At 59.1% G+C, this 14,155-nt stretch overlaps 1 protein-coding gene across 5 annotated transcripts in view; it reads right to left on the bottom strand.

Moving 5' to 3' along the window:
• Positions 1–14,155, bottom strand: part of Nol4l (nucleolar protein 4 like) — a 127,177-nt gene that overhangs the window by 23,179 nt on the left and 89,843 nt on the right. The window contains exons 1-2 of one of the 5 annotated variants that reach the window (XM_048349001.1): positions 11,194–11,282; positions 2,607–2,748 (exon numbers count right to left, since the gene is read on the bottom strand). In XM_048349001.1, the coding sequence (XP_048204958.1) occupies positions 2,607–2,715 (109 nt within the window). In that variant the 5' untranslated portion in view covers positions 2,716–2,748; positions 11,194–11,282. Of the gene's footprint in view, positions 1–2,606; positions 2,749–3,027; positions 3,228–3,251; positions 3,906–10,570; positions 10,588–11,193; positions 11,283–14,155 lie in introns of those variants that run through there. The other 4 variants (XM_048349005.1, XM_048349002.1, XM_048349003.1 and 1 more) reach the window with 4 other exon arrangements.

A 14,155-nucleotide genomic window follows, 5' to 3' on the forward strand; every position in this document is an offset into this window, starting at 1 on the left:
CTCAAGTGATAGAGTGCCAGCCTGGAACTTTGAAAAAACTAGACAGCACCCAGACCCCCAGTTCCAACACACACACACACACACACACACACACACACACACACACACACACACACACACGTCCTAACCTCTCGAGCGGCGCACACACACACACACACACACACACACACACACACACACACACACACGTCCTAACCTCTCGAGCGGTATGCCAGCCAACCACCCGGCTCTTGGCTTCTCCTCCACTCACTCTGGACTGTGTTGCCTGTCTGTGGGGAGGCAGGGAGGGGGGTTATGGACAGCACAGGCCCAGGAGCCCTGCAGCTCTGCACTTTTGAGGGGTGGGGAGCTGTGTAAGGAACAAAGAACCCAACTTGCAGACAACAAAGAAGGCACCTCTGCGCCTCTGGATGCTCAGGATCAGCTCTTTATATATGCAACTTCACTGGGCACTAGAGCAGCAAACGCCCAGCAGATCCCAGGCACATGGCCGGACTCACCAGAGACCAAAAGACCGAGACACAGGAACTCCTGGCAGCCCCCCAGGGTGGGGGTGAGGAGGGCATCAGATATCAATCTGTCCAACGTGCCCCAGGCCACACATCGAGATGCCCCTGGGCTGGTGGGGTTGCGTTCACAGGAGCAGTGCTGTAGCTGGGTACAGAGCACGGGGCTGCCCTTGCAGGAGAGGTGAAAACACCCTGAACCCAGCAGACCCAGCTCACGTGTGCACTCTATGGAAGGCTAGGCCAGGACTCACTCCAGGCTGTGTTGTTGTTTTTAACGCATAGCCAGAACTTTTGGGAACCCTTGGGCATGCATACTGGTCACAGCAGGCCCAGACAGGGCCTCTGCCGGGCCCCTGACCCCGGACTGGGTCCAGGCCAGCCTCCAGATAGCTGCTGACTGAATAATTCAATTATTGGTATCATAGACAACACCCTCTCCTCCGACCCCTGGGCCCCAGCTCCTGCCATCTACCCCAATAAACGCTCTCGTCCTGTCGAAGGCTGGCCTGCCTCGGTCCTGTAACTGAGGCCACAAGGGGCCAGGGTGGGGGGTGGGGGTGACTTACATCCAAGATGGTCATAGGTCAACAAACCCAGCAGCTTCTGCTTCTCCCAGCCTCATCTGTGTTGCTGCCCCCACCCCCACTGCAGTGGCAGTGGCACCAAGGACACCCTAAGTCCTCACAGACCCTTCTTTCTGCTGCCTAACCTGAGGACCTGAAACTTCCAGATCTCCCAGGAAGTGTGCTCATGAGGGACTGCTCCTGAAGGTAGTTGTGAGAACAGTGCCACGGGCTTCTTGGGAATATATGACTTTGGGCTTTTAAAAATGTTCTAGACTCTTCTTGGGAAGGCAGAAGCAATGGTCTTGGTGTGCTTTCTTTCGGTGTGGCCAAAGGCACAGAGCCCCAGAGCCCCAGCACCATGTGCGGCACACCCCCCCTCGCCCCATCCCCAACCCGTGGGAACGCCGGAAGGCGGCAGTGGTCTGGGAGGCTAGAGGCACGAGGGGGTCTCGCTGACCTCACAAGGCATTTGAGGCACAAAAGCCTTTTTATTCCCTGCCTCGCACCCCACTCTTTACTCACTTAGCCAATGCCGGGATCCCCAGTCCCGCAAGCTAGACACCTCCAGCTGCCTGTAGCTGAGGCTCCTCCCAGACAAAGCCAGATTCAGGCTAGGAGGGCAGGCAGCAGAGACAGGCGTGTGGGTTCTGCCATGGAGATGAACTTTGACCCAAACTGCAGAGCTCCTACCCCTTATTTACTCTTTAAGGCTCACCCTTTTTGCAGAGTTAACATTACACCCCCTTTTAACCCTGCACCTCCCTTTCACATTCCAGGCTCTGACCTTCGACCCCTCCTAATTGCTGATTCCTACACCCCACTTCTCTGAGGCCCAGCTTTGGCTCATCCCAGAGTCAGTCACCTTCTCCCAGGGAATCCAAGAATCAGGGCCCTACCAGGGTACTTGGACTACAGGTATAACCCCTGTCCCCCTAACTCTGTTGGCAGAGAGAGGCCTGAACCCCAGAGCCCAGTCTCCAGACTCCACATGGGAGCTCAGCGTGGGCCTCTAGATTCTGACTTCTGACCCTCACTCTCCAATCCTGAGAAGTGAGCTGGAGGAGGCAGCCTGGCTCACCCCGCATGGTCGCAGGGGCCAGGCCGGCACTGCCTGGTCACTCAGCAGGGGACCCTGTTCTGCTGCCGGCCTCCTCACAGCCGGAGGAACTCTGAGACACAGGAATGCAGCTCACTTTTTCACTGCTGCTTGGGTCAAGCACATTGTTAACCTCCCCCGGCCAAGTTGTGATGATTTTAAAATCCACATCCCACAAGCCCCTGAGCACTGGTGCCCAGAGGCTCCGCAGCCCCTGGGTGGACTGCCCCATAGGCTCTGAACAGTCATTTCATTGGGAAGAGTGGCTTGCTCTCTGGAACCAGGGTTGGGGACCACAGGGCCCAGAGAAACACTGAGCTGGCTCTAAATCCAGCTGGGCTGCCCCCAAGCCTTGGCCAGATCCCACCTCCCAGAGCCCGTCCAGGTCACCAACAGGACAGGGCCCCTCCCCGGCCCGCTACCTAGGGCACTCACCATCCTCTTGGCTGTGGAGGTTCTGCGGACTCCGCATCCTCTCGTCCTGGCTGGGACTCAGGCTGGAGGCCAGGTGGGGGTCAGCTGACATCCATGTGGAGTCATTCATATCAAAATCTTCACTGCTCACAGAAGTCTCATCCTGAGCAGGGACAAAGGAGGTGGGTGTTCAACAGGGATGGGCTCACATCCAGCCGGGGTGGCCTGTTTGGGGAGGGGGACTTAGAAGTGCCTTAGAGGGGACAGGGAGCCCCCAAACCTTGCAGGGAGAGGGCTGGGTAGTGCTCCGCCTGCCCCTGTGGAAGTGGCCAGGGCTCTGGTTCCTGTCAGAAGCCAGAGTTGAGGGCCCGCACTGTCTGTAATTGAAGACAATTACGAGGTCTTGCATCCTGTGGGGCGGATGGCAGGGCCTGGCTCTTACCCTTGTGAGCCAAGGTTGAAACAAGCCTCGTAAACAAGGGCCCCTGACTTCCCACCGCTTCCCACCCGCAGAAGCCTGGGGAAGAGGTCTCTCTGGGCCGGGCAGCCAGCACTGGGTGGCTGACAAGCTGGGCGCCCCTACCAGGACTCCCGGGGAGCATGCGTGGAATTCCTTTCTCCCACTCCCCCAGCCCAGAGGACATTTCTGTCTTCCTCCTTCCTAACCTTTGCTGTGCTTCAAAGATATGCTCTTGGGCGGCTTCCAGAGCTGAAAAGGCCAGCCCCAGAAGTGTGGAGAAGGAAGGGGGTGGGGCAGGGCAGGGTTCTGATCAGATGGCAAAGGGGAGGGGGGGTCGGCTCAAGGGCCTGAGGTGGGGGTGGGGGTGGGGGGGCGCCAGGGCCTTCCAAGCAGCCGGATGGCCGGCTGGGCTGGAGAGGACCACGCCTGCTCCTCTCCCCTCTCAGCTGGTCAGTCATCCGGGAACCCCCGGGGCGGGGCCCCTTCAATCCAGCCCTCCAGCAGGAAGGGACCCCACCTCCTTCCAGCCCAGCCTCCTTCAGGAGCAGTAAGCAACTGTGTTTGGGAACCCACTGTAAAACGCAGGAAAGATGAGCCAGCAGCTCCACACCCAGGACTAGCCTCGCCTCCTTTTCTCCCCAGCCCCAGCAAGCAAGATACAATGGCCTCTGTGGGCCCAGAGCAGAGCAACCCCCAAGCCTCCCCTCCTGGGCCCCCTCACAGACGTCTCTTTTATGGTGAGCAAACACACTTTGGTTTGAACTTTCTTCGGCTGCCTTCCCAGAGGCAGGCACATCTGCTCCGACTGCTAGGGGACGGGGCTCAGCCTCCACTCCCTCCTGGCTGGCCAGCAGAGTTTCCTGGAAACCACACTGTGGACCCTCTGCACCAAGTCCGAAGACAGGATCAGGGCCAGGACATTGCCCAGGGCCCACAAGTCACACTGGTCAAGGATAAAATGCACACATACTACCACATGTAAGCACTGGGCACTCACAGGCTGCGGTGGGCTGCTTGCTCCACCCATGCAAGCACAGCCTGGCTCCCGCAGCCTTCCTGTGGACAACACCTCACGCAATACACTTCCAGGGAAGGGGCGGAGGGGCGTGCCATCCAGATCCAAAGGCTCTTTCTGCACAAAGGGTGAAAACTCTCTCATGCATTAGCATGGGGGAGAAGCTGGTAGGTGGAGGGTCCCTTTGGAGCCACAGAGCCAGGCTCTCCATCTTCCCCAGGGGCCCGGTAGGCGGGCTCTGGGAGGCAGAGCAGGGCTTCCTGGTTTGGTCTCCTGAACACACTGAAGGCAAGGAGACTGGTGGAGAATGAACTAAAAGACCACCTTTCCTGGGCTAAAGGCCTGACTTCAGTGGTAGAGCAACTATCTAGGAAGTTCAAAGCCCCGAGTTCAAAACCTCAGTACCACCAAAAACAAACTGAAACACCTTTGGAAAAGGTTTCTATTAAGTTGTTGTTGTTTTCCCTTTTGCCTTCCTTAAGAGATCTAACCCAGGTCCTCGGCTCACGGCCCTGGGCAAGCACTCCACCCCTAAGCCATGTTCTCCCGGCCCCCAAATTATTTTTAAAAGACAGGATCAACCCTTCTGTACACCTTAATAACAATGAAATTATATTAAAAGAAAAAAAAAAAGACAAGATCTCACTCTGTAACCCAGGCTGGCCTTGAACCCGGGATCCTCCTGCTCAGCCTCTCAAGTGGCACATCACAGAAGGAACCCACACACGGGGCTGATTAACGTTTCGAAGCATCACCTATTCAGAGTCTCCATTCATTCACTCAACAAGTATGTACTGAGCACAACCAAGGGCCAAGCAGCTGGCTAGGTGTGGAACTTTTATCTGTGGACCACAGAGGGTCCTGGCTTTCCTAGCGCGCACACCCCCCCCCCCCCGGCCTCCCACAAACACAGAGGAGATAGACGATATGCAGAAAAGCCATCTCACAATGGTGGTAGTGGGGCTGCAAAGCCAGCTAAAGCTGAGGACAAGAGGAGAGAGACCTGCAAGGCCACTTGTCCCCGTGGTCAGGGGCACTGAGCAGAGGCAGAGGAAGGGAGAAGGGGGGGGCGGTGTGGGGGTCCACTGGAATGGCCTTCTGGACATGGGTAACAGCAAGCTGGGCACGGGCTACCTGCTGGAATACACAGCAAGGACAAAGCTGCTATGGCCGGGGATGAGTGAGTACACGGGTCTGTCTTCTAAGGTACTAGGAACTGTGGGTGGGTGTGGAGGGGCAATGCCTGCCCACTGGGGCTCACAGCTGGGACAGCATTTCTTTCTCGTGTGTGTGTGTGTGTGTGTGTGTGTGTGTGTGTGTCTTGGGGCTTGAACTTAGGGCCTGGGCACTGTCTCTCTAAATGCTCAAGGCAAGGCTAGCACTCTACCACTGAGTCACAGCTCCATTTCGGCTTTCTGCTGGTTAATTGGACTTTCCTGCCCAGCGTGCTTCGAACTGCCATCCTCAGACATCAGTCTCATGAGTAGTTAGGATTACAGGCGTGGGCAACAGGCGAACAGGCGCCCTGTGTGATGTAGCACCTTGCTATATCCAGAGGTGCTCAAGGACAAGTCAGGAGGGCAGGAATGCAAATGAAGGCTCAGTGCTCGCAGGCAGGTGGCCAATCAAAACCAGCCCAGCAAAGTCAAAGCAGTCCAGAGGCCAAGTGCTCCCTTCGCTTACTAGGTGTACTCCACTCTCCCCACGCCCAACAGGTAAGGGCAGTTAGAACCATGGTCCTCAGATCTCAGCCTCTAAGTAGCTAGGATTACAGGCACGCACCGTGGGCACGTAGCTTGGGGTAGCATTTCCCCCTACCAGAGGGGCTCAGATCTGAGGATCACAGTCCGAAGTCAGCCCCTGGCAGCAAAGCCCATAAGACAAGGCTCATACCTGAGTGGCAGAGACAGATCTGTGCCACTGCACCGGCCCAGACATGCCCCATTCCAGCCCCCAAACTTCTGTCCATTTCTGTCAACTCTGTCCTATTCTTCAGTCCTCTTCTTAATTCACCTGCCTGTCCATATTGTTAGCCCAGTCATAGCTATGGGCCTCTGTCTTGTCTTCCCCCTTCCAAGAGTGGAGACTAGGCTATGTGCTCTGAATTCCCCACGAGGCCACCAAGACTTGTAGAATCGACTGAACTGCCTGGCAGGATGCTGGTGTTTAATGAGGACACCACATTAATTTGACAATTAAGGACTCTGGTCCCACTGTGTATGGCTCTTGAATGGAGGCCATACGAAAGAAAACCTGGACCCTGACTGGTGGGCTGGCAGTAGTGTACTTTCCCCTGCTGCAGCTGCCAGGCATCCCACATGTGGCCACTCCGATGGCATACCCCACAGCACCAGGCAGGTCCCATCGGGAAAGGGTGGACTGGGGTTTACACTGACAATGAGATCACCTGATAGGGAAGAACATCCAGTGCCCAAACACATGAGGTTTCTGGGAGAGGGTTTTATGAGAAGCAGGCAAGCCTATCTGCAGATCTGGTCACAACCCCTTGAAGGCTTAAGCTTGCCCATCTGCCCAGGGTACAGAGCCAGTGGTAGAGCTGGGGTCTGAATCACAACAGTCTGCACCCAGAGCCCACATCTCAAAGCCACAAGGCCACATGCCACACTTCTATACTCAGTCCTTGGTGACAGAGTGCCTCAGGATGAGACCCAAAGGGAACTCACAGGGAAGCTGTATCCACCCTTGGAGAGAGCACGTACACATGCACGCTGTCTCCAAGAGCGACGTACACTGAGTGTCTGCTCTGTGCTTCAGACCTTTTTATGGAGTGGGGTGGTGAGGAACCAGCTAAAAATTCTGATCACTTATAGGTGTTGGGGTAGGTGACTATGGGACTCCCGCCCAGTTACTTGATGGCTTTCCTCAGAGCCTCTGGGGTTCTGTCACTTGAACCCCAGCTTTGAGAGCAGTGGTCCTATTGAAAAATTTTCCACCTTGACTGCTACAACTATTTTTTTTAAGAGAGAGATCAAATGAATGGGAAACAAACAAACTGAAAAGCCAAATAAGTTCCAGCCAGACTAATGTGGCCACCTTCATCAACTACCAATGTAAGGATGACCTGGAAAGAAAGCTCTCCCAGAACTCTCTGCACCCCATCTTTTTCAGCAGAGCCCCACAACCAGGGGGCAGGGCTGTCAGCACGGAGAGGAGATGGATAACTAGACACCCACTCAGGACCAAGCCAGGGCTGGCTACATGGGCTAATTACACAGGCAATTATTAGCACATAGAGCTTAGAACCCATCAGTCCTCTAAGTCCTGAGGGACCTGAAGAAGGGCGTGGTGAGGCCTCAATGCTGGGACTGAGGGGCTCCCTGGCTCCCCCAGAGGTCACTTCTTGGTGGTCCCTTTCTGGAATCCCAAGGGAATTTGGGCCAGCACCCTCTCCCTGTTAACAAGCTTTGGTGTTACTTGCGTTAGAAAAGTGTGTGCAATCCTTTGTGTCTGGGTCCTCTCTCACCACACCCTGTGTAACCAGACAGGCAGCTGTCCCGGTGCCTCAAACCTTTGCCCTTGGACCACCTGAAGCGTGGTGGCCTTGCCCCCTTGGTAATCTAAGTCTGCCATATATTTGGCATCATCAGGCCTGAGTCACTGGGAAGCAGGCCCAACTGCCCTCCTGCAAAGGGAACTCTCCAGTGACCAGGCAGAACAGGTGGTGGCACCCAGGCAGCCTCCGAGACACACCCCGGCCTGGGAGCCCTGACTCCGGGCAGAGGAAGAGGAGTTGACTGCTCTTATCTTCAGTCCAAAATTCAGGTACAAGTTCAGTGTCTCTCCACCCAGCTGGGAGGCCCATGGTCCTCTGCGGATAGTCAAGCTAGCGCCAACCACAGCCTGTGGGCCCAGGAGGAGGGGAACCCGGAGATGGAGGGGAGATGGTGGAAGCAGGCCTGTATCCATGGCTGTAACTATGGGCAGGTGCTATCAGTAACCTGATTATTTTACAACTGGGGTCGATTTCTCTGGAACTGGGTTCCACTGTATCCTCCAGGACTCGGGATCCTGGGGCGTGCCTCCCACAATATTTTCCAGGCCTTTCCTCGGTGCTGTAACTCTATCTCTACCACTTGGCTGAGAAAGAAAAGGAGGCGGATTTGCTGAGAATTGAGTGCAACTGTAAGCCACAAGCCGGGACCAGGAGCCCTGGGTGTGTGTTTCAGAAAAGGCCGAGGGGGGCAGGGATGGGCAGGAGATGTTTCTGGGCCAGGCAGGAAGTAGATTCCTTCTGTACAGCCTCCCCCCACCCGGCTTTGTTGACTAGCTCAAAAGAACACTAGCTAGAGCAGCTGCCCTAGCACCAGCTCTGTACCAAGCAGGTGGGCACCATGATGTGGGAGGTGGCACTGCTTTTCCACCCAATGTTTGGCACCGCCTCTGGCGCACCTGCTTGGCCCCTGCCAAGCCTGGGAATACTCCAACCCAGGCTCCACCTCCCATTTATGTACACCTCCTCTGAGCATGCCAAGAAGGTACTGAACCACATTTGACCCCAACTTAACCACTTCAGTTCATCAGATGGCTCATTAATGGAAGGCAAAAACCACCCGGATCCAGACCCACAAAGGTTCAGACCCTTGTTATGATTGGGCTGCAGGAATGAAATAGGAGGGATGGGGGATCTGGGAGATCTGAGTCAGATCCTGGCTCCTCTAGACTCCCCAAGTTGCTGCTTCATGCTATACCCCTAGCCCACCTGGCCACTGGGGGAGGAGACCAGCCTTCTGGGGAACACTCCCTGCACAAATGTACTCCTTCCTGCTAGCAGGCCTCCTCTGCTTACTAGCCACACAAGCACAAGCTCTTCTGGGAAATGTGAAGCAGGGAGGGCTGAGCCCCAGCCAATCACCTACCACACTGTAGGTATCCTCTCCCTCTCCCTCTCTCCCACACATGCACACTCACACACGGAGTGTCTGTCAGGACGGCGTTCACATCTACATGTGCGCGCTCTGCTGTCCTTGCGGTAATGGATGCCTAGATGCTGGGAGTGAGCGTTTCCCACACCTTCCCACTAGTGGATGGAGGGTAAAACGAGCTTTTGTTCCTAAGCAAAGGCAACTGGCTGTTTTCCCAGCATTCCTCACCGTAAGGGCCTCCCTGACACTCTCAGCCCCTGCCATCAACAGGGGTCTCCTTTAAAAGGACACTGGAGACATGAGCTTGGGCAGACAGACAAGGCTTCTTCCAACCCAAGGAGTAGGTGAGGAAAACTACTCTGAGCTAACTCCCTACAGGACTGCCCCCTCCAAGAAAAGGACCTAGACAAGACATAAATTAAAAAAAAGTTCCTAAGCAACTCAGGGGTGGACTAGCTCCTTATTGCCACAGGGTGGTCCATGCCACAAGAGAAGTTACTCAAAGTCAGCCCACTCCCTCGCTTGCTCAGCAGGAGGAAGGCCTGTGGCTGGTGGGAAGGTGGGAATGGAGCAGGACACCAAAGCATGGGGCAGAGGGAGTAGGATGAGGTGGCTATTACTCAAAGGCACATTTAGGCTCTAATGGCCTTCCAACCAAGTGGTAATTTACTACCAGAGGGTTAAAGTGCCCACCAGGGCCAAGGCCATAGTTGGGCTTTAAAAACAAAACAAAAAACCCAACAGATCAACTGGCGGCCCAGGGGCTGGCATCTTCCAGGGTTCAGAGAGGGGACCTGGTCCCAGGGCTACAAGGTTCTCCCCAGGGAAATAATGACAGCCCTTCCACATTTTCCCCAGGCCCCCCACTTGGTGGTAGGGAGGTAGGAGGGGGTTTCCAGCTGATTCTGGGATAAGTAGGGCTTTATCTCAGGGGAGAGTCTATTTCAGGCCACAATCTTCAGAAAGAGGAGGAAATCACATAGTCCAAACACCATCTCAGGTGAAATCAGGAGGTTATTCATCTCCCCTCAGAGCAGACAGAAAGAAAAATCAATGTTTTAGAGGGGTGGGGGGAGGTTCCATTTGAATTAATGGGTTTGTGGCTTCTCCATTGATCTCCGCCTCTTCACACTTTCTTTTTGTGCTTTTGTGCTCTTGGGGAGAGGGGAGGGAGAAGGGACTAGGGAAGGGGGGGGGGAGGCCTCCTGATAAGGAAAAAAGGACGGTCTAACCTTAACCTTTCTCCAGGAATAATGCTAATTGGCCAGGCTTAATGAGAACTTCCCCTAGGAAGCGCGGCCGGGCAGGGGGCGGCCAGCAGGGGCGGCCCGACTCCGGCAGACGCGCCGCTCCGAGCGGGAGCCGGGTGACTCCTGAACCCGAGCCGCAGAATGAAAACGCGAACTGCGTTCCCCCTTTTCCACGAGCCGCCATCCCCCCCACCCCCCACCATCGGCCAGCCAAAGTATCCGGCCCTTGAGGGCGAGGAGGACAGCGGGAGAAGCAGGGGGCGGAGGTGTAAATCCAACTTCACCCCGCGCTGCCCGCCGGCTGGCCGGCCGCTGCCCACGTCCGGTGCCCCCTGGCCGCGGCCGCCGGTGCCCGCGGCTCCGCCCGGGCGGCGTACCTGAGAGGGGCGCTCGGGCCCCTCCAGGAGGGACGGGGCCTGCCAAAGTGGGCTCAACTCCGCAAACCGCGTCTCAACTCGCCGCCGCTCGGTGCTTCCCGGGCTCACTCACCTCCCCACACCCGGCCCACTGCCCTCCTCCCTCGGCCGCGGCGGCGACCCGAGCCCGGCCCCCCGCGGCCGTCTCCTCCCGGGACGCGGAGCCCGGCCCTCGGCAAACCGTGCGGCCGCGGCACAATACCGCGGCGCGGCGCGCACAATCACCGCCCCCCAGGACCGGCGGCGCGCACCGCCCGGGAGTGGGGTGCGCCCGGCAGCCCCGCGCGCTCCGGGGGCCAGGCACACCCCTCTGCACCCCCGCCGGCCCCTGGCGTGCGGCTTCACCCCCCCCCACGCTCCGCCACACCGCCCCCCGCCCCAGCCCACTCCGCCCGGGGCGCAGCCACTCGCCCTCGCCCCCCCCCTCCTCGGACCCGGAGCGGCGGCCCCCCATGAGCTCCCCTCCCGGAACCCCCAGCCCCCCGCCCCCCTAACCGCAGCTCAACGGCCGGCGACAGGAGCAGGGGGGCGGCGGCCGGGGGCCCAAAACGGCCCGATCAGCGGATCGGGGCCGGACTCCGTACCTGGGCGGGCGGCGAGGCGGACGCGGCCGGTCGGGCTCCGCGAGAGAGCGGGGCGGGCGGCGGTGACAGCCCCGCCGCTCCAGCTGCTGCTGCTACGGCCGCGGCCGCCCGGGGAGAGGGGCTGGCACCGCCGCGGCGCGTCACGGCCTGGCCCGGGGGCGGGGGTGGCCGGGGGGGGGGCGGGGAGGGCCCAAGCGGGCGGCGGCGGCGGCGCCGCGGCCGGGAGGAAGGGGGAGGGGGCACCGGGCACGGGGAGGCGGGGGAGGGGGGCGGGACCGGGCACGGGCGGGGGCCTGGGGGAGGGGAGCGCGGGGAGGACGCACGCAGGGGGAGTGGGAAGTGGGAGGAGCACGGGGGAGGAGGAGGAGGGACTGGAAGGAGAGGGGACACCGGGTGTGTGTGTGTGGGGGGGGGGGGGACGAGGAGAGAAGACACCCGGGAGTGGGGAGGGGAGAAAGGAGGGTGGGGAGCGGGGGCGCTCGGCCAGGTAGGGGGTGCGGGCGCGCTGGACGCGGCGCGGTGCACCGGGGGTGTGTGTGGGGGGCGCTCTTAAGGGAGAAGCGCGTCGGGGGAAGATGCTCGCGGGGGGCTGCGGCGGGGACCCGAGGCGGTGGGAGCTGTGCCCGCCCCCGGCTCCCAGAGGCCGCCGTCTCCGCTCGGGTCTCGGGATCGGGGAGGCGGGGTGCCTGGCAGGCTGTCTGCGTTCAGGCCAGGAGGGGGAGACTTGGCCTGAAGAAAGTGACTCAGGCACCTCCTGGAACTCTCGGCGCCCCGGGCCCTCCAGGCGGCCCTCGACCCCCTGCGCGGGTCGCAGTTCCCGGGGAATTGGGGTCCTGGGCGGGCCGGGGCTTGGGGGCTTGGCCCCCCGAAGGGTTGGTGGGAGTGGGACTCCGGCCGGGGAAAGCCCCGGCACGTGGCCGGCTCTCGGGCGGGCCCCCACCCCCACCACCGCGGGGCCCCTCTTTTCTTGATCAAGTTCAAGCTCGAGATCCTCGCAGCACTCGCCACCGGCCGCCCCCTCCCCTCGCTCCCTTCCCCCGATCCTCCCACCACCCCGCACCGTCCCCACTCTTCCTTTGTCTCTTTCCCACCATTTAGTTTCCTCCCCGCCCCGGCCCCGCTCCGGCCCCGCCCCTCGCGGGTGCCCGCCCCCGGGCTGCGCTCACCTGTCCGACCCAAACGTCCCGGCGAACCGGAGCGCCCGCCGCCCGCCCCGCCCCGCCCCGCGGTCATTGTGCTCGGCGGGACCGCACGCGCCGCCGCTCGGCCCGGCGCGCCGGCTTCGGCCGTGAAGTCACCGGACAACACCCAGGACGCTGCCCGAGACCTGGGCGCGCCGGCCGCCGAGGCTCGGTCCCGCCGGGGACGGGGTGGCCTCGCCGACAGCAGCCTCCGCCTTCCGGGCGAACCAGACCTCCGCCTCGGGTGCCGGAGCGGGGGGGCGGGCGGTGGGGTGGTGGCGGCTGGATTGGGGGTGTCGCTGGGCGCGGAGTGGGGGACCCGCGACTTCGGGGCACGCTCACGCTGGGCTTGGACTGTAGCAAGCCGGTCCCCAAACAGCCGGATTTGGACAGACCCCGAGAGATAAGATGGGTTAGGGGGCCGATGCCGCCCCCCCCCCCCAGGTTTACAATTGCTCGGCCGCCGAGGACAGCGCCGGTGCTTTCATAACGGGGGTGGACGCCAAGCGTTCGTGGAATTCCGTGGGGGAAACACCCTCCCTTTAAGAAAATAAAACGAAACGAGAACCACCCCAATAAAGATCCCACTTCCTTGTTCCTGGGGTCGCCTGGGAAGATGAAGGGCACCGTCCACGGATCCCCTCTGGCCGTGGAACCAGCCGAGGAGAGGAAAGGAGACAACCACGGCGATTGTTAGCAATTTGGGAAACAGGCTGCCTTTAACCCTCCAACTTTTTTTCCCTGGTGTGTGTATGTGTGTGTGTATGTGTGTGTGTATGTGTGTGTGTGTGTGTGTGTGTGCTAAGCCTTTTTCCTTTCTTTGCCTGAAAGCTTCGCATTGTGAACCATCTAAGGTAGGCGAGGCTCCCTCTGTAGGCGAGAGCTGGAAAGACCCCACCGCGGGGTTCGGAGCTCCGTACGCATTCCGCCCATTCCACGCGCGCGTTGCAAAGAGGAAGATGACAACACTTCAAATTAATGGCACGACGGCGGCGGCGGCAGGCGACTTCATGTTGCACATGCTAAAGATTTCGCCGTCAACATGAAACTGGTGCTCTTCCTCTCTTAAAAGACAGTTGACGCATGCTACTCATTAGCACCTTTTATCCCTGAAACCAAGTGCTGTTTTCAAAGCAATTCTCTCTTCTGGTTCTCTCCAGTATGCCTTCGCTTCTCCCGAGGGGTATGGGAGTGGGGTAGGGGGTGGGGTGGCTTCACAGCTTCAAGGCCCACACACGGGGGTTGGTTTCTGCCATGAATCCAGTGGCCACAGTCTGCCTGGTTCACCCAAGGAGGGGGGGGGGGGAGATGTGGGTGTTTCCAACACAGGGCCGCCCCTTCCTCATTCTGCAAGTGGGATGATTCCTTCCGCCTGCTTTCCTGTCTCTTCCCAACACATTTCTAGAGACCTCTGGCTTCTCTTGGCCCCAGTCACTATTTCACAGAGGTGGCTGACATCTGGGCTTGAAATATAAGGCCAAATCCAACGGAGGTTCAAAGGTGGAATTGAACCCAGATAACCCACCTCTTCTCTGACTAATAAAAGGCACTAGTGCTGCCCGAGAGGGCAGAGCTGTGATTTTCTCTAAGCATGAAATGTGAACTCATTTACCATCCCTGAGATAAAACAGCCCCGGCCTGGTCCACCCTGGAAGAAACTGGCTGCCTGGCAGCACTGTGAATTCAAGTGTTTCCTGTGTTTGTTAAGCCCACAGACACCTCCCCAGGCCCAGGCCCCCAAGGTGCTGCCACTCCTTAGGTAACCTTGGCCTGGCTGTTTT

This window comes from Perognathus longimembris, chromosome 6 (genome assembly GCF_023159225.1).
Source record: "Perognathus longimembris pacificus isolate PPM17 chromosome 6, ASM2315922v1, whole genome shotgun sequence".
NCBI lineage: Eukaryota > Metazoa > Chordata > Mammalia > Rodentia > Heteromyidae > Perognathus > Perognathus longimembris.